Source organism: Scomber japonicus, chromosome 21 (assembly GCF_027409825.1).
Source record: "Scomber japonicus isolate fScoJap1 chromosome 21, fScoJap1.pri, whole genome shotgun sequence".
Classification (NCBI taxonomy): Eukaryota; Metazoa; Chordata; class Actinopteri; order Scombriformes; family Scombridae; genus Scomber; species Scomber japonicus.
In genome coordinates, this window is record NC_070598.1 from 11033389 (window position 1) to 11053122 (window position 19734).

Below are 19734 nucleotides of genomic sequence, written 5' to 3' on the forward strand. Positions count from 1 at the left end.
TCTAACCTGAATTTTGTTTTGGAATGCTTTACTAACCTGCATGTTATTTGCATACTTTTGATTGTAGATTCACAGCTAAGCTTTGTTGGTGCATGCATATATGTGTTGCATAATGTCATGTTGCCTGCCTGACATCACCACTTGTATTTGTGTGTTTTGTTCTGTCTTGTTGTCGACAGTGAGCTGCTTTTGAGAAGCTACACTACCTGCCATGCACCGTTGGGGCCTGTCCATCTCCAATGGTCACTTTTACCTCACGCAACGGCCACCACCGTGCTCTCTTACCCCACACAAATGGCTGCCTCTGTGAACCATAACCTCATTCAAAATTGCATGCGCTGACATACCGGCAACAGCTACACCGCTCTTTCTAACCTTTATACAAACTGGTGCAGTTGCGTTGCTGCTTATTGTGTTTCACTGCAGCTTACCATGTGGACTCAGTGGTCTGTCATTAAGCCTATTTGTCATTCCTGTCCAGGAGAGAAGGATGCCCCCTCCTGTGCCAAAGAAGCCTCTGAAGGGCCACCCTCCCTTGGCTAGGGACCGCTCACTGGAGAGTTCTGAGCGCCAGCGTCTGGAGGCTCGCAAACGCCTGCTAGCTGCCAAACGTGCCGCATCGGTTCGGCAGAGCTCTGCTACAGAGAGTGCAGACAGTATCGAGATCTATATCCCCGAGGCTCAGACCAGACTATGAGACACGCAAATAAATGTACCTACACACATGCCCAATACACTGTCCAATTCACAAAATAGCACTGAATGGTAAGGCTAGGGTGCTAATATAACATACTCACATTTTTTGCGGACTTTCCAGATCACTGTGGGGTCAGTCACGATGGAAGTTGTTTGAACAAGAAATGTACATTTACACTATTTATTTATTTATTTATTTATCTACCCTCCCCTCATTTCCTTCTCCCAGCTTTGATGTAGCACTCCCTCCTCTCCCTAACTCCCAAAGAAGTATCTTACAAATCCCTTTTTTTAAGTGACTTGATATTACACAACGCAAGCCAGGTGTAGCACAGTGGCAATGCTTCACATTAATGTGTTTCCATTAGAGAAATCAGGGGAAAACAGGGAGGGAGCATGCATGTGCATGTGTAGTGTGTGTATGTATATACACGCAAACACACACAAGCTTATGGGAGATGTATCTGATCTGAATAGCTCAGTTCAAGTACACAAAATCGAATGGAAAGACGAGACCAGACCCATTGACTCATATTTGACCTTTATTTACACTGATGTTATTGCTGTTTTTTTTTTAAATTTTCATTACCTAACTCTTAAACGTTTTTGCTTTTATAATGAGGTCAAACATTATAATATAATGGTTAAAAAAGACCAGACAAAGTGTCAGTTAGAGACTCAATTGGGCCTCTGTCTGAAAGTGGGTCTTTCTAGCAGAAGGAGGCAGATCCTGTAGGAAAGGTCAAGAGGTCAGATTTTGCTCCTTCAGGTGAAGCAAAGTGGTTGTTGCGCCAGGAGCAGATTTTGAAGCTCTAGAAAGAGTGCAATTCACTGAAAGAATCACTGTTCTTAAATGCCACAAACCTAATCTGTGTGTGAGAGAAAGAGTGTGTGTGTGTATGTGCGTGTGTGTGTGTTTGGCTTCAGATGCTCATTTCAAAAGTGCTTCCTATTTTTCTAGGTCTAAAGGGTCCTAGTAATCATTGACGATTAAGGTAGCGGTATCAATAAACTGTAAACAAACCACCCATCTTGTCTCATTGTAAGCTGAGCAAATATGTTTGTATAATGGACATATTACAACATATCATGCATGCTGACACAAGGTTACCAATATTTTTGTCTTTTTTTAACAGGTTTAATCCTTCCTCATGTTTCAAACTCTTCTGTGTCACAGACTAAGCTAAAATACTGATATTTGGTACAATACTGGTAGTTGTACTATATTTTATTATGTCATTTTTAGACAAGAAAGGTTTATTGACAGTATTGAGACTACAGGACTGAAAGGGGACTATTTTCTCTTCACTGTGTGTGCACTATCTCTGCCTCCAAATGAAGCAATTATTTGAAGGTCAAACAAAAAAATCAAATTTCTAATATTTTGTATTCATGTTTAATTTATTGATTAGAACGATGACTGTTTATTGACATTGTGATTATGATTATGCACTGACAACAAGGCCCTTATACTGTGTTTATGTTTTATTTATGTTGGCTCTTCAGCATGACAGGCACCGTTTTGTCTTTTCTGTTTCAGTGATCAGCCTTAATTTCTAATGATAGTCGAGCACAACAGCAGTCTCAGGGGAAGATGTGTGTGTGTGTGTGTGTGTGTGTGTGTGTGTGTGAGTGAGAGAGACTGAGAGCAGGAGAGAATGTGACTGACTTCATGTGACTGTATGTGACCCATGGCTTTGTCTGTACTGTACATAACCCTAGTCAACAGGATAGGCCATGATCTGAATTAAGGGAAATAGAATCCACGGCATCTTTTGAATGATGTTCCTATTGAACATCTCTGCCCTAATTACTTCAATGTAACAAGGTATTTCTGTCAGCTGCTTGAATGTGGAGACAATCCTAAACCGGTTTACCGTCACATAATAGTTTTGATAACAGAATAGCAGGACTTTATTTGAGTAGTCAAAATCTCTGTATTGATCTGACAAAGTTTTGTGCCATTGGATAGCTATTAGTAAGGATCTATTCCTGCTAATCATCCCTACTGAACGGCTACCGACGTTTTAATTGAAAGAAGTTTGTTTGTGAAGGACCTCAAGTGATGAAGTAACCGTACAGTATGATTTGTATTTCCTTTAGTTGGTCAATATGAATTTTAGAAAGGATGCATAAAAGTAACAATAGCTCAAACTTAATGCCATTTTATGTAGATGAAGGTCATTTTAGTATTTTTTACTTTGAACTAGTATTTGAATTAAATTGTCTGTCAAATTATTGACTTCTTATTTATGTTTATTATATTAACATATCAATATAATACTCCTGGTATAGCAGGGAGTTAGAAACCAGAATGTTGGGTTGTGGTTAAATGCTAAACTCAAAAAGACACTCCAGCAATCCTGGTAATTCTAAAGCTTGTGATGTAGTTATATTAAGAAAAAAACATTTAAATAAATATTTGTACATAAATGAATGTTTCCCTATGTAAATGTAAACTAAAACCCAATCAAATAACATATTAAGCAGATATACATTTTGTAATTGTTATTACACTGTTGATGTTATGGCACGTGTATGAGCTCTTATCAGCATTAAATCAATATCATTGCCATAGTTTTGTTGTGTTCATTTCTTCTCCACATGTGTTTTCAATTGGAATGTAATTAAACAGATTACAAGGCCAGCATGGTGTGCTTTTAGGGCATTTCCCTTCCGCAGGGGCGGGTCCCCATAATTAGACAGAACTTTTGGCCTTGGCTTAGCCTCGACACTCCTGTACATGAAGCTTCTGGTGATTCGTCATTCACACATCAGTCATGCTGAGGGAGGCATGCTGACCTCAGTCGCCAGAGTGCAGGGAGTGGGGGGGGGGGGGGGGTTGAAAGAGGGGGTTGCGAAAGAGGGTGTTGTCTTTGTATGGCCTGGTCTTCGGTCAGTCTGCCCTTCAGATGGCCCACCATGGTGGCCTACAACTGCCCGCTGGGTGCCTGGAGGTCTGTTTAAACCCTTATTGGTCATTACATCCCCCAGATTGGACACAACATCCACCACAAGAGCTGTCACTTTTGACAGGCAACATCTGACAAAAGGTGAATGCATTCAGCATGTGTTGATGACCAGCAGGGGCAGACTTTTAGGTGCAATAAAAATCATGATTGGTCATTTCCATTTCGATAACCTGTTATCCTAACTGAAAAGAATTATTGAGATACTTTAAGGTTTTAAAAAGTATTATATGCTAAATGTATCAGAGGTAGGAGTACTCAATGTCCTTGTAAGAACAGATACATTAATGTGTAAGTAGGATTTTACTGTTCTAGCTGGTTGAGGAGACACTAATTAAAGTATTTTGTATGCTGTTTAATCTCACAATGTTTCACATTTTATAATGTATTTTATAGATAGAAGATTTTATAAGGTTTATATAGACTTAACTATGGCTGTAAAATAGCCGATAAGTGAACATGTAGACATGTAATTTCAATTTATCAAACAACCTCAGTGCATTGTTTATCAGTTTCAAACTAGATTGTTACTGTGCTTCAGAAAAGAACATGCAATAAATGAAAGGCAGGCCTTCTCTACAATTGTAGACAACATATCCTATCGAGGCCAACAGAGAAACTTTTGGATTGTGGCAGGACAACAAGGGAACAGCTGTCTGCTCAGCCTTGAAGGAGCCATCATACTCAGTTGTAAGATGCCTTACATTGACTATTGAAGCACAGACACACATAAAACCCTGTTGGCAAGAAACTGTTGACGTCTGCTGTTTGCCCGCGTTAATTTATGCAGGATTATGCTAATTGGCTGGAGCTGTTGTAAACCTCTCACACACAGGAATGTCTTTGAATACCTAACAGTAGCCTGTGGAAAGACATGAATGCTACACTATTTCTGTCCTCTTTCACACCTTCAGTTTGTTTACTGAACATTCTGACTCAATACACTGTTTTTATCCTTCAGGGATTAGTCAGAAATCTTCACATAGTTCTGACTGACAAGATTACAGCCTGTATAAATGCATGATAGAAATCGGTGATCCGCAAAAGGAAAAATACCAAATAATCAATTCTGAGATGTAGAAAAACAAAACTTTATTTGAATCCCATGTGACCCCTATATGCCACAAACATTGCACAGTATGAAAAGAAATCACATCATTGGGCATCGTGTCACATTTAACTATACACATGGTCCTATTATACATGAAAATGCTTTTTGGTGATTTCAAAATGCTGTCTTTGTCAGGTTGTAAAACAGCAAATGCAGAAAAGACATCTGTAGTGTTTAGTTTTCCAGTCCACTGGCCGTCGTTTTCGCTGAGTGATGGGATGAAGGCTCAGACTAAGAACCTGCTACATTGGTCATCTGAAATATCCCTTGGTGGGGGGAAAAAAAGAGTTTAAAAAAAAGCATAGAGGTTTTTTTTTCTTTTAAAATAGCTAAAAGTAAATTACAAAAATCAAAACTATACTCATGAAAACACATAACATTTACTACAGTAGTGAATAAGTTTGTCATAGATGCCAAGAGCAAAGTATGTTTAAGACACTGAGATTACCTTCCTCTGCCTCAGTGTGCAAACAAACGAGGCAGACCAATAATGAACTGATCTCTGAAATGTTTAACAGTAAACGTTTGTAGATGTGACCAATCTGTCTTATTGGTCTCTGAAGGAGGGCTGATTCTAGCTCTTGCTCCATTCTCTAAAATGATATACAGTATAATGAAAAGACATAAGACAGGCAGCATTTCTCTGATAACATTTTTGGTCCCTGTGTGCAAATAAGATACACATGTAGATACATACGCATGTATATGAAATGAATAAACAACTTACAGCCAAGGCACCTCGATACAGTTTTTTTCAATAAAAAAATCATCCTCATCAATTTGATTGGTATACCAAAAATAGAAATGATCAGGCTTTCATGTGGATTTGTTCTCTGTAGCGTGCAGACAAGTCAGTTAATTCAGAGGAGTTCCATAGTCGAGACACAAAGTCAGTCTCTATTCCCTCCTCTTTTTCTTCTGTCACTTTCTCCTTCAGGAGACCAGCTGTTTGGCTTGCAGCTCCATCTCGGCGGCCCGTTTAAGGGCCACGTCCACCAGGAGCTGGAAGCCGCTGAAGTCCTGTGTGAGGTCTGGAGGGGTAGGGGGAGGGGTGTTGAAGAGCCCGCTGCGGGGACTCAGGTTGCCCTCCATGCCGGTGCTGCTGAGGATGGTGGTAGTGGTGGGGAGTGGCTGGCTGCCTGGCCCTTCATCCCGGCACCTAAGCAGTGCCTGTGCTGACTGCAAGAGCTCAGCTGCCCTGTCAGAGTTCACTCCTGGAACAGAGGGGTGGGAGGCTGTTGGGCTGCCCTGCATTGCTGTGGTGACAGTGGTGTGACAGATGACAGATGGGCGGGTGGGCATGAGGCCCGGGGAGGGGGATGCAGAGGTGGGAGAGGGTATGGAGGGTGAAACTGCCTTCCTGAGGACAACGGGCATGGTGGGTTCAAAGCTGGAGGGGTGGAGAACACGTTTGTCGTAGCTCTCCTCTGTACCTGCTGCAGGGCTGCTGTGTTTTGGGGACTGAGAGCTGTCAGAGAAGCTGTCGCCGGCCTTGCTACCTTTCCTGGATATGGTGAACTGGTTAGGGTCTTTTCCATCTTTCCGCAGCATCTCCGGGAGAAGTCGTCGCCGTGCATTAATGAACCAGTTGCACACCTGGAAAATACAACAACATGCTGTGAGTATTATCACATGGCTCACTGATGTTCTGCCATGCAATTAAAAAAAATCTGCTGGTACACTTATCACCAGGTGCAGTTTGCACCTGTGTTTTCAATAGAGACTCAAACAAGAGGGTAAACATATCACCTAGCTAGCATACACTGAGATTTCACACCATTACTGCAGAAGTCCACTCTAACATTTACACCAAAGATTGAGATCACATCTGAGCAAGAAGTTAAATATTAACTCTCAACAAAAAGTCTACTTTGGAATTCTTCATCCTGTATTTAAAATAGTTTTCAATAAAATGTAATCTCCTTTGTCATAGCAGTAATCATGGTCATCTCTCTTCTTTTTTCTTCAGTCCTCCAGGCTAGTCGTAACTGGCTCAGCGAGGCTTGTAGCTCTAACTATGTAAATGACTCTGCATTGTTCCCAGACAGCTGGGATGGAAAGGGGCTGGAGGGAGGGAAATTCCTGTCCAAGTGCCTCAGCCAAGCCCACAGCACACAGGGAGTGAGTTTACTCACGTTGTCTCATGCACTTTTATGTTGCAACATCAAGATAGTTTGGATGACCTTCAATACACTGTTAATGTGTCATGTTTTGTTTGCGATTTTGACAGGAAATGACTCAGTCAAGCTGACACTTGCTTCCTCTTGACTTGTACAGTGGTCTGTTTACATTGTAAGGCTTTACAGGCAGCAAAGGCATAGGTAATCTTATCTTCTCTGTTGTACTTATGTCCATACCTGCAGTGTGGAGAGTTGAGTCTGCTTGGATAGAAGAGCTTTCTCCTGTTCAGAAGGGTAAGCATTGTAACGGTGCTCATACAACCAGTCCCTGAGGATTTGAACTGACTCCTTAGGCAGATTCCCCCGCCGTTTCCTCTTTCCGTTGCTCCCTGCACTAGACGACAGATCCAGAGGGGCATCCACGCTGTCCTCGTCATCCGTCTCACTTCCCGACAGCATCATCAAACCTACGCAGATGAGCGCAAAGTGAGGAAAAAGACTGTGTGAGAACAGGACAAAGAGAAAGATGTGTTCTCTTATGACGGCCAGCCTGGTGTCAGCCTCCCAGACGCTTTGCCGCAGCCGTTTACCAAATGAAAGCTGTCTGGGAGGCAGCTGATGTGTCAGAAGCAAGCTGTCAAGTTCAGCCATGTGATTCATATAAGGAGCGAGGGAGGGTGTGAGGAGGAGAAGGAAGAGGGAGGGAGGGAGCGAGGCAGGGAGGGAGGGGTGGGGTGGAGGGGGACTTCACAAAGGCTGGTCTGATGCTGTGTCAGTTATAAAACCTGCCTCGACAAATACAAGCCAGGTCTATGGCACAGACTGAGCACACCTTGCATGCTTGGATAAGTAAAGTACACTGGGCTGACCACACAATCACTCTATAAAGGGAGGATTTGTTTTGAAGAACAGCAGCAATGCACATGCAAAGATCACAGGGTTGCTTTCTTTTTTTTTTTGCGTTTTAGGCATGTCTAATCAAAGTCAATCATGATCAAACAGGATTTTTGGCCTCTGAATTATTTCAGATGTGAAGAATCTGAGCCAGGACAAATAAACCTGCCTGTAAACTGTTTGTGAAGCCTGCTTTAATCACATTTTTAGTCTGTTTTTTAGAAAAATTGTAACATGAAATTACATGGACTGTAGGATCAACTCAACACAAGTAATGAATGTGCACTCTTATGGTGTGTAAAGAGAAGCACTGAACCTTTTTATTAGACACTGGTAGTTGCTCATTTGATTGTTTAGGTTACTGTTTACACCTGAACACCAACAGTCACACATGCAGGCAGCGCGGGCGCCATTAAGAAAATGCAGACACGGGATGCTGGGGATATTTTATCCATAAACCTATGCATTCTCCTCGGACGGTAAACTAGTGGGAAACGAATGAGAAAGTTCCCAAGTCTGAGCGGCCAACAGGATGAGGTAATTACGTAGGCTGGAGAGAAGGAAAGGGGGAGGGGAGACCTGTTGCAAATCAGCGTCTCCAGACTAAACAAAAGAATCCAGGGCTGCGTGGTTCTTTGTATGCAATTCAAAAGTTTCTACTCGCAAACACTGACTTCACCATAAACCACACTTCCTCCGAAATATCACAGTGTAACAGAAAGGCTAGAAATAACATTTTAAGCCCATGAAGACATTTGTTTTGTGAGTTTAAACAACTTGTAAGGGGGTTTCTATTGTGTGTGTGCGCGATGCACCACGAGGTCCATGAATGTAACAAGGCAAACAGCAACTTCCCACAATGAGGTCAGGATGAACATTAGCCTAAATATGGATTCAATCACAAGCAGAAGGAGCACAAAGTGTTTCCTTAGCTTTTAAATAGTACAAAGATACAAATTGTCGATTTATTTTCAAACTTGCAAACATTTAACACTTCAGGGACTCTTCAACTCACAACAGTGACCAAACTTTAACTCGTCGGCTGGCATCACTTTTGTCAAACTTCGACACAAATGTAGCGTTCGTCGTTTAAATTAGCCTTTCCTCATGCTAAAGGGAAGCGCTTATTTCAGCTTTGACGGTTTAAACGAGCTTCAAAAGTTAGCCTAATTAAACCGTGGCAAGACAAACAACACACATGGCGATACAACTCTGCGCTTTTTTAAAGTCAAAACTCGACTTAAACATATGAATAATATCACAAACTGTGGTTAAACCTATATATCGACTTTTGACATGGTGCCAGCACATGGCAGAAAAAGCCCCCTGTCATGTCTGGAAAGGAAACAATAGACTGCATGGTTTGCATAGGAGGGAAACCGCTCTGTTAATCGTTCAGAGCGCTGTCTCTGTCTATCTTAACAAACAAATGCGAATTTTTCACAAAAGCATCCAAGCTTACCTTTTTTCGCCTTCATTTCCGTCCAAAAACGTCCACTTTGTCCCTCGTCAAGCGCAAAAGAAAATTGTCTTCTTGTTGTAGTGCTGTGTTTTTCTTCTTTTCTCCAGATATCCCCAGCTTGTATCCGAATATCCGAAAATCCTTATTCATCAAAATTATTTTCTCCTTTTTGGATTTTCTTTATCTTCTTGGTCGTCCTCGTTTGGAGACTTGAGGGGTGTGTGTGTGTAGTGGTGGGGGGTTACCTGAGATCTTTGCGTCCCTTCGGCTCAAAGCTCTTTTCTCATTGACTCTGTGTTTGATCCAGAAACTGGGTGACAGCTATCTTTGACAGCTGCGTGACTCAACGCACAGAGATCCTCCCACCACCGTGGAGGGCAGAGGAAAAATCTCTGACATCAGCATGGCTTGTTCCACTGACATGGATACAGTCTCACTTTAAAAAAAAGCTTTTAACTGCAGCAGACCCCCTAACAAAGACAGACAAACACTAGCATGGTGTATTTTCACTTATGACCCACAGAAAGGCGTGTGTTTTGGCGGGTTGTCTAAATGACAACAACAACAACAACAACAGGCTGGCAGTAGGCAGACTGCGGACCTCGTGGTAACAGCTCAACAAAACGAAAAATCCCACTACAGGCTATTTTGTTTTCTGATAGGAAAGCGAGGTGTATTTGTGTGGTATTTAGTTGTAAGATAAATCATCTTCCGTATCGCGACCTTTGTTTTTTTTAAATATCTTTTGGTATCCCTTTAATCTGTTGAGCAAATCATGCATATTTAATTTAATTAATTACTCTGTAATATTTTGTTTGCTTATTTGTGTTTAACGGTGGAGTCTTAAAATGCTTCTTTAAGATTCATATCTTATTACCATACTATCTACAGGAGAACCCATATTATGTGTGTGGCTGCTGTGTTGACTACTGCGCCTTTTCACTCCCATGCTGCCACTATAATACCCCATTCTGTTGTAACCGTGTCATTCTCTCTTCTTTTTTTAAAATCATGGCAATCAAAAAATATTATTGCTTTATTTTCCTGCTGAAATTTGGAAACGTAATAATTGAGTGTATTTGGTCTATCGAGTGTACTACCAGTTCGAGGTAAGTGCACCAGTGCAGGTTACAAAAGACAACAGTGCGGTGAAGGAAACGATCAATGCCTTCATTTGTATGCGGTGCACAACCTTGCGACAGCTGCTGTGGCATCGTCTCTTTGCATGCATTTGTTCCACACAGGCGGTCAGGACTCACTCTGAAGCTAAATGTCGCCTCCATGCGTGTACCTGCGGTATTTTACGTGATGTTGACGTCACTTGTCAAACATGAGGCCCTCGGGCTCCCTCTGCTGGTTAAACTGCTGTGCGGTCCAGGTTTCTCGGTTTAACATAAGGTAGAGTTTTGTTGTTGTTGTCAATGTTGTTGTTGTATGAAAAGGAAATTAATCAATTAATTAGACAACATTTTATTACGCTCATAGTTATATTAACCCGCATTGCACCAACATAACATACAAGGACTATACTGGGGTCCCCATAATAAGCTACTGTAAAACACAACCAGAAATGTCCAACAAACCAAATGGTAACGTATTTCTTCTCAAAACCTGAAAACAAAAAACAAAAACAAAAACAACAAGAGATTATTTACAGATTTTTATTGCAGATTATTTTAGGTAGGTATTTACGGTTGTTGGCAGAGCACATGAGGACATCTGTGTCTGTCTCATTCAAAATGACTGACAGAGTGTCCCTACCCTCCCTGACAGTGTGTGATACTTTAAATTAAGACCCAAGGCAAACATGAACTCAATAAATAGTTCCATCTATTAAACCTACATAGTTTCCTTTTCAACTGATACACTGGCATTGTTTAAACACCACTAATTAACAAAAAAAAATTATATTAATTATTAGGAACAAATTGTATGAATTGACAAAGTCATGAAACATTGTAATGATAGTATAAAGCACATGTGAGATAGGACAAAAAATATAGCTGGGGTCTACAGGGACTCTAATCCATAGGATTAAAATGTATTGTATGTCTGACACAATTTTAATGAAGGACAAACAACAAGTCTATGAAAAATTGTAAAAGCATGGTTTAGTAACATCACTGAAGTCCTTGTGTTAGTATCTCAGTTTAGGAATTATATGGCTATATAGTTTTTAAGTTAACTGACTCCACTGAGGTAATGTCTATATTAAGAATTCACAGTCTTACTTAACATATGTTGTGTGACTCTGTTTCAACCGGACAGGCTCAAACAGTCACACAATGTGTTAAAAATAGCAATACGCTCAAAGCAACGCCTGCTATTGCAAATATGTGTTAGTCAGTTGCAGTTCCAGTTAAAACCTATTTCTTTTTTTTTTAAATCAAAAAAGAAAAATAAATAAATAAGTCTATATATTATTCATTGTTGTTGTTATGATAGTAGTAGTCCTACATGTGTTTGACATTTTGCTGTCCTCCTGACATGTTAAACTAAAAATTAGTAAGCTGCCAACCTTTTCACTGAAAACCATACATTTAGTATTTGTTAGATTTATTGTCATAGTGCATAAATGAGACCCAGCTAAATATTAGATGTGTTTTTCACACTTTCCAAACCTTCATATTCTAATTCTGCCATTCTCCATTTTAGGTTTTAAATGAAGTTGAGGTTCTAATGTTGGAAATAAGGAGTAAAAGTATTTTTCTAAAGAGTAACAGAACATTGTTTCACAAGTTGTCAGTCAACTACTTTAAACCGTGACACATCAAATCCCTTACATTGATCAGTCAGGAGTCAGGACCTGAAAGTGGAGAACTGCGTCAAACTGCCTATTGACAGCAATAATAACGGAAATCAGGAGATTTCGCTTTCAAAATAAAGTGTAAATGATCACCTATTAATCAGACACTATAAATTTATACTGCTTTTACTGCGCTTTTTTAAAAATTATTATATTTAGATAAAATCAGGAAGTTAGCTTCTTTTGTTTGTACAAAACTTAATTCGAGGTAAAGGTAGGTAAAACCCCATTAGATGAACTATCTCATTTTAGAGAGGGTCCTGAGGCACAAAACATAAACCTTACAACATTTAAACAAAATAAAATACACAAAATAATGATAATAATATATAATAATGATAATATATGTATGTATTTATGAATGTTATTATTTTAGAGCAGGATAACCTGCCTTACAAACTTAGAAGAAGAAAAAACCTGTTGCCCAGAACTTTCAAAAAGAGATAACAAATAATACATTGATACAGTAAACAGTATGCTTTACAGTATGATGATTATATTAAGTTATCACTGATTTGTTCTTGGTGGTTTTATGTGCTCACAACTTTATGCCCTGCTTATTTCTTACATACAAATGCATAGAAACAGTACATGAGCTGGACCATAATGTCTTAAAAATATAAGTCTATTAGAGGCTGATATTTAAATTAAAAAACTGTTTTGTCAACCCTAACCCTTTTTTAATTTTTTATCAGAAAAGCGTATAAACGGAAACTGTGTTGCTATAATTGAGCCTACTTGACACTGTTGAAGCGGGTAGAGTCTTGTTACAGTTTTTGGTCTAAAATTAGGGAGGCACCCCAACTGCAAATGACGCAAGAATGCTAAACTGGACCGTCTCCTCGGCTGTATGTCAGTGGTAACAGCACTCAGGACCATGGAAACGTCCTCTACAACTTTGCTGTTGTTGATGACATGGAGGATATTTTTAGCGGTTGTTGTCATCTTTCCGTAACAGCCCGGTGTGGTTTGGTATAAAGGACTCTGTCAAAATGCAGCTGTACAACAGTGTGCTGACACACTACCCGAGGTCGTCCCGCAAAGTTACGATAACTTTATCGACCGGATCTGAGCGTTTGAACGGGACTACAGCGAGTTCCCCAGAGGCTGATAAAGCAGGACTTACACAAGCAGACACAACTCCAACGACCAACGGGAATCCAGTGAGAGAGCCTGCTTCTTCCGCAAACATGCCTGCCTTTTCATGCTACGAAGCTTCATCAATGAGGCCAATCTACTTCACATCGACTGCTGAAATCCTTATACGCAGACCCGATGGAGTGGAGAGGTCATTGCCTGTCCATATCATTAGGGAGTCCAAACCACCGTCTCCCAACACTCATGATGGTGAAAGTATCATCTGTAATGACTCAGATGTGTTTGTGAACTTGATGGATCAGCTGAGAAATGAGACAGATGATTGCCCAGAGCTGGTTGGAAACCATGTTTTGATCAGTAATGACATCTGTGGACCCAGAGTAGAAGAATATAAGAGGCTGGTGGGGAATTCAAGTGAGGATGATACAGTTTCGGTGAACGTTACCCCCTTCAGAAGCAATGGATGGGTCTCATTACATGAAGAGGAGCCAATTCCCTCTGGTGCAACTCAGCCTGAAGACCTCATAAAGGAAGATTTTAGTGGCCTGAGCAGTGGCAACGCAGCTCCACAATCAGATAAGAGACGGGCCTTTGAGCTCAGTGTCCTGCAGGAGGCTCCTCCACAGAGATGCCAAGAGAGAGCAGATATCAATGATAAAGTCACCCGGTACTTGGCTGAAGTGGAGAAACAAAACAAGTACCTCCAGGAGAGGCACAAATATAGGTACCACATCATTCCAGACGGCAACTGTCTGTACAGAGCTGTGGTCAAAGCCACGTTCGGGGACCAGGCGAGGCACGGGGAGCTGAGGGAGCAGACTGTGCACCACATCGCTGACCACTTAGATGAGTTTAACCCAATCATCGAAGGGGATGTTGGAGAGTTCCTGATCAACGCAGCGCAGGATGGTGCCTGGGCCGGATACCCGGAGCTTCTCGCCATGAGCCAGATGCTGAACGTCAACATCCACCTAACAACAGGGGGGAGCCTGGAGAGCCCCACCGTTTCCACCATGGTGCACTATCTTGGGGAGGAGGATGGATCCAAACCAGCTATCTGGCTGAGTTGGCTCAGCAATGGTCACTACGACGTTCTCCTGGACAAGAGTCTCCCCAACCCGGAGTATGAAGACTGGTGCAGACACTCACAGATGCAAAGGAAACGGGATGAGGAACTGGCAAAGTCAATGGCGGCTTCATTATCAAAAATGTACATTGAAAAAAATGGTTGTGTGTGAAAGAAATGTTGAGAATTTAGGATTTCCACTGCCACCATGGAGTGCAGAACTATGGACTCTGCTTGGTTTCTACATGCTTTAAATTATTTTTTTATAAGATTTATATTGTGAGAGAAAGGAAGTGCAGTGCACGGACAATACTTTGGTTTTGTACTTACCAACATTGTCAAATTAGTGGCAGTTGTCTCTGAAAGTGTTTGCAAGTGTGTGAGCCTGTTCTTGATAGTTTGATGTTGATCTGAGTGGAATACTCTAATGCTGTTCATATGCTGTACATTAAGTGCTTTTGAGTATATTTATTTGCCTTTTATTGGCAGAGCAGTTGATTTTCTATCATGCCTATGCCTTGTAGTCTGTCGCCAAATATTATCAAATGCAGAGGAACTTGGTTTGCAGTTTTTCATCATAGCTACAATATTTAATATCTGTTTAGCTACTCTCTTTTGCACAAAGTCCTACATGACAGTAATCCAGAGAGTTTTGATTCAAGTCAACATTTTTTCCATTATTCCAGTTCATGTTTGACAAATTGTTTCAAATAAAGTTTTTAAGAAACCTGATTTGTGATGACTGCACATTTACTTTACAGACTAATTACTTGATTATCTGTCTCTTGGCTACACTCCTTGTGTGCAGAATTGCACATAAGCGTAATGGGATCAATCCATTAAATTGCAACTAGGCAGGCTGGATGAGGTGATGTGTGTTGCAGTCATCCTCCACCGCTTGCTGTCCTAAAGTGAAAAGTGATGTTTAGAGTTTATTGCGTGCAGTGACCGTGGAGTCTGCAGCCTCATTCAGGTCAGGCTGCAGACCACAATATATTAAGTGACTTTGGTCTCAATGCACAGAGCACAAGAGACAATGTGTTATAAGTGTATGGAAGTTACACATGCATGGCCAAAATACTTTCTCATTAAAGGGGATGGGAAGGTGTGTCCAAATTTTTGACCCTTTATTCACTTGTACTTAAATATATTTTTTAATAGAAATAACCTGCATTGCCTACAACCATTATACTCTAAATGTCTGACTGCTGCCTCTAAGAATGAATTACTTTTTCCTATTAGTGAACAAGAACTCCCTGGGATAATATTTAGCTGAGAACAGCTTAAATATTTGTTCCTTATGTAATATTTACACTGTTTTGTATTTGTCATTATGTTTTTTCTGTGGGTTTTGTAAACATTTGAGATATTGTTTTCATATTAAAAATTATGAAAAACACCATTTGAAATTTTCCACATTTGACATCTGTCTTTGGCTTACATAAATTAAGACATTGTGGATTTAGGAGACTCAAGAAGAAGAAACACAGCCCAAGAAACGTTTAAAAAGTTTGTGAGTCAGCAAATTAACTTCCGAGCAAGAAGTAAAAGGCAGGGCCTAACACCACATGACAAGACTAAAGTGATATTTAAAAATGTTTAAAACTTTGTTATACAGAGGGTGACTACAATAGCGCCCTTTTGGGACTGCCACAGATGAACTTAGCTCTGCTGGAACATTTTAAGTTATATTTGTCATTACTGATGAAACAGTAGTTTGTACTGCTGTTGCATTGAGCTGCACTTCAAGTATTTTGTCCACACCCTATGTGATGCTGTCAAAGATGCCTGCTCCCTGGTCAGGTTCACTCTTCTTCCATTAGGTGGCATTCTAGGCCCCCATATACACTTTGACAAAGTTATTATTAAAGGAATGTGTACTTCTGTTTTCAAGCTGGCTGTAAAGTGGGATTACCTACTGCGTGGAGGAAATGGACTGCGTAATACTCTGACTTCCAAAAAAAAGACGTGAGATGTTTCACAAATACGACGAAAAAGCCAATTTGGAGTGACATGTTTTAGAAACGTTGAATTAAACATTTACTTTACTGCCATTTTTTATATGATGAAAAACTGATAACTTTGGTTGAGCTTGCCAACTTGATAACGAGCTCTGGGCAAAAAGTGGTCCCATAATGTGCTCAACTGTAACATCCACATATTTGCGCAGCTTCCTACTTTATTATGGGCTTATTGTGTATCTTTTTCCCTGAAAGCTTTACAGTGATGACGTAACCCTGCAGTCATGTGGACATTAAGAGAAAAAAAGTTTTTATCTTTTTTTTTTTTTTTTTTTTTCTTAGTGTGGGAGGAGGGATGGTGCGTCTCCCTGCTTCAGTGTATCTTCTGTGTGGACCATTGGGCTACAGAGCAGAGGTGAGACTGGACCGGGTGGGCTGCTTCACCGCAGTACTGGCACGCAGTCAGCACAGAGAAACAGAGAGGGAGTAGAGAGAAAGTCAACAGACGCTTCCCCTCTGGTGTGTGTAGTGTGTCTTAGAAGGAATCCCACGAGTCAAACTGGACCGGCCGGGACGCGGTCACCTCGACGCAGTTCAACCCAGCGCGCTCGGAAGTTAACGGAGAACAGCAACCCAGTCCGGTGGTCGTGTGGCTCTGACCTGTAAGCTGTCGGACATGTCGGGACACCGGGTGCAGTTCGCAGACCTTCCTCCGAGTGATCACAAAGGAAGTCCCAAATTTCACAGTAAGGAAAATTATTGAGTTGCTTAACCTCTTTGTGCTGACCTTGGTTTAACTCCACAACACTATGTTGGAAAACTCTTCAAGTTTTTTTTGGTATATTAAGGAGTTTGGCTTATCCTCTTTCTCTGCCAAGAATCTTTGATAGTAACATATTTCTTTTATTCATGTACAGTACAGGACACACACAACATAGTTAAAGCTACTTTAACATAAGAATCCCCATCGAGAAATATTACCATTTTCTTCCTTTTATTCTTTTATTTATGTAATCCACATACCCAGTACATCAGATTTAACTTCCCTATATGCCAAACATACATTTTATCTACTGCAAACTGTTCCAGCTGCTTAAATCTTTTTTTTAAAGGTTTTCCTGTCATCCATTTTTAAGCAACTTACTTTTTATTATTTGTCTAATATCTTTGAGATAATGCTGATTGCTGCTCCCCATATACATGTCATATATATCTCTGCTGCTGTGTTACTGATCATACCACATATGTGATGTGTTCCTTACATATGAGTGGTCACCTCTTCTTAACCTGTGATCCAGTCTGCATTGGCATCGGTAGTATGATCCCATTCAGCTACATGCGAGTCATTCAATACACTGATTTGAAGTGGCAGCTGCCCTTTACGTGCTGCTGCTAACTTTTTCTCCTCAGTGAGTCTAATACTTCTCATGCTCTGTCTTACTAAGGTGATGCTCACCTTGAGACACATTTACTGACCACTTCACTGCATGCTACAGACTTCAAGTAACCTTAAGTACAACATATTAATGGCGATAGAGTAAGATCACATTCAGGACAAGTAGATGGGTTAAAGATGTGCTTCTGGTTGTATGTGATGTGCGACAGTTTCAGCTGTGCCTGCCTCTGCTTCTCTGTACTGCAGTGTATGCACAACAGCATGAGACACACAGAAGCCGAGCTCATTTCCATGGTGACAGGTTGAGTGACAGAACACGTGAGGAAGGACGCAATGGAAAATTGCCAGTTTGCTGCAAAGCCCCTCAGAGGGGTGCATCTTGAGTACATTCTGGTGCCATGACGGCGCATGTGCACCATTTGTCATAGATTTGCAAAATATTTTTATGATGGCAGCTGTTCTGGGAGTTTGTGTTCTTGTGTTTTGTCACAGCCAGTTAGTAACATGCATGTCGGCAGCAGGATGAAAAGTGCTGATGTTGTGCGCAGGTAAAAGCTCAGGTTGTATGCAGGGCATGCTGGGTTGATGTGTGGAAAGACAGGACAGCCGCTTCAGCAGCAAACCACACATTCTGACTCAGCCTATCTGCTTCTCCTACTGTCCAGAGGCAGGTGACAGTGGGGTCAAGTTTCAATCTCTTCTCTTTCTCTCTCTGTGATGTTCACAGACACTCATAACACAGACACACATTCTACACACACATGCACAACCTCACATACATTCTTGGTTCAAGGCCAGCTGCTGGACTTATATTGTCCTGGCTTATATATCTCACCAAGTTTTAATACTCATCCACTCATCAGATTAGCACCATAAAATACAAAATAGCACCTGGATATTAGCAGAGGAGTAGCTCAACCATCACTGTATTCATTTTCAGTCTCCTCTAACAGCTAATAATCCTGCCATCACCTAGAGGGAATGCTACAGCAGATGTGAGTAGTGAATTTGTCAAAAGAGGAAAGCTGGTGCTGATGGAGCGGTGGTGGTGCTGCTCCAATTTACATGAGTTAAAGCAGTAATCTGCTGTGTGTACTGCAATTTTTTCATGATACATGATCAATAGTGAGCAGTACTGTTACATCTTTTTCTTTTGTTTACTTTATACTAATAAAGTTAGCAATTTTATCCACAGCATGATCCTTTCTGTCTGTTTAGCCACAATAGCTGTGCATGCTCAAGATAACTACCAACTTGTTAACCATTTCCTTACTGCAGCTGCTTCTGCTGCTGCTGCTGCTGCTGCTGCTGCTGCTGGCAGGGAAAAAATGATTAATTTCTGTGTTCTAGAGGACATTTTCCAGGTAAGCCCTAGAAAGTAAATGTAAAAGGTTTCATAAACATGTTATAAGTGGAATTATTTTTATGTTGTGCCAGTTGCAAAGCAGTAAAATGAGGAGAATTATATAAAAGTGCAAGAGATTATTGTGTACTTTAACCTTTAACCTCTCTCTCTATGCATGTAAAGCCATTTTTTAGAATTACACAAAAAAAGACATTGTAAGTAATAGTATCAGCTTTATCACCTATTGCTTCTTACTTACTGCTACATGGAAGTCCAACCATCACATCTTTGAAAGGGTGACAGATGTCTGCCAGCACCTTCAAAAAGACAAATATATTCATTCTGGATGTTTCAAAAAGCTTTGTTTTTGGTGATGGGAAATGCCGTTTTAGTATGAATTAGACAAGAGACAAATAGAAAGGTAAGATTGTTTGGACATTATTATTCTTGATAAAGTGTCAACATTATATCATACTGTACATACCAGTAAGTGTCATTTTTCCTGCTCAGAGAGTCAGAGAGTATGATTGTGTTTTTGATTTCCTGAAAGGTAACTGTAACTGAAAATATACTTATCTCTGCATATGTAATGTAGATAATACTGATAGTACTGTGGGTGTTGCCGACATCATTACAGTAATTGCAGTTAGTCTTTGATCCTCCTTTTACTGGGGTGAACACAACGTTATACACATGCTCTTTGCTTCGAGAATGGCTGTCTGAACTTTCAACAAGTAATTCAGTGATATGTCTTTAAGCAAGCTGTTTTACATCCTGGACAGCTGCACTCATAGCCACAATGTTCGTCAT

The 19734-nt window shown here is 40.7% G+C and overlaps 4 protein-coding genes across 6 annotated transcripts in view; 3 read left to right on the forward strand and 1 right to left on the reverse strand.

Moving 5' to 3' along the window:
- Positions 1–1337, forward strand: part of LOC128382424 (disks large-associated protein 1-like) — a 94308-nt gene extending 92971 nt beyond the window's left edge. For 2 of the 3 annotated variants that reach the window (XM_053342410.1, XM_053342411.1), the window contains exon 12: positions 482–1337. In XM_053342410.1, coding sequence (XP_053198385.1) covers positions 482–697 — 216 coding nt within the window. In that variant the 3' untranslated portion in view covers positions 698–1337. Of the gene's footprint in view, positions 1–179; positions 400–481 lie in introns of those variants that run through there. The other variant, XM_053342412.1, reaches the window with a different exon arrangement.
- A 3409-nt stretch (positions 1338–4746) lies between these two features.
- tgif1 (TGFB-induced factor homeobox 1) lies at positions 4747–9553 on the reverse strand. The gene is made up of 3 exons (XM_053342623.1): positions 9253–9553; positions 7134–7363; positions 4747–6372 (listed from the first exon to the last, which is right to left on the reverse strand). Exons 1-3 carry the CDS (start codon positions 9266–9268, stop codon positions 5710–5712), a joined length of 909 nt encoding a protein of 302 aa, XP_053198598.1. The 5' UTR covers positions 9269–9553; the 3' UTR covers positions 4747–5709.
- A 3354-nt stretch (positions 9554–12907) lies between these two features.
- On the forward strand, positions 12908–14421 carry LOC128382560 (OTU domain-containing protein 1). Its single transcript, XM_053342553.1, has one exon. It carries the CDS (start codon positions 13051–13053, stop codon positions 14392–14394), a length of 1344 nt encoding a protein of 447 aa, XP_053198528.1. The 5' UTR covers positions 12908–13050; the 3' UTR covers positions 14395–14421.
- Positions 14422–16809: 2388 nt separating this feature from the next.
- si:ch211-285f17.1 (sickle tail protein homolog) overlaps positions 16810–19734 on the forward strand; it is a 108908-nt gene continuing 105983 nt past the window's right edge. Inside the window, exon 1 of the mRNA XM_053342424.1 lies at positions 16810–16929. Coding sequence (XP_053198399.1) covers positions 16860–16929 — 70 coding nt within the window. The 5' untranslated portion in view covers positions 16810–16859. The remainder of the gene's footprint in view (positions 16930–19734) is intronic.

Coding starts and splice junctions, on each gene's coding strand:
- tgif1 (XM_053342623.1), bottom strand. Junction 6,373..7,133: donor CTCAACTCTCCACACTGCAG/GTATGGACATAA, acceptor TGTATTTTCCAG/GTGTGCAACTGGTTCATTAA.
- LOC128382560 (XM_053342553.1), top strand. CDS start 13,051: ATGCAGCTGTACAACAGTGTGCTGACACACTACCCGAGGTCGTCCCGC.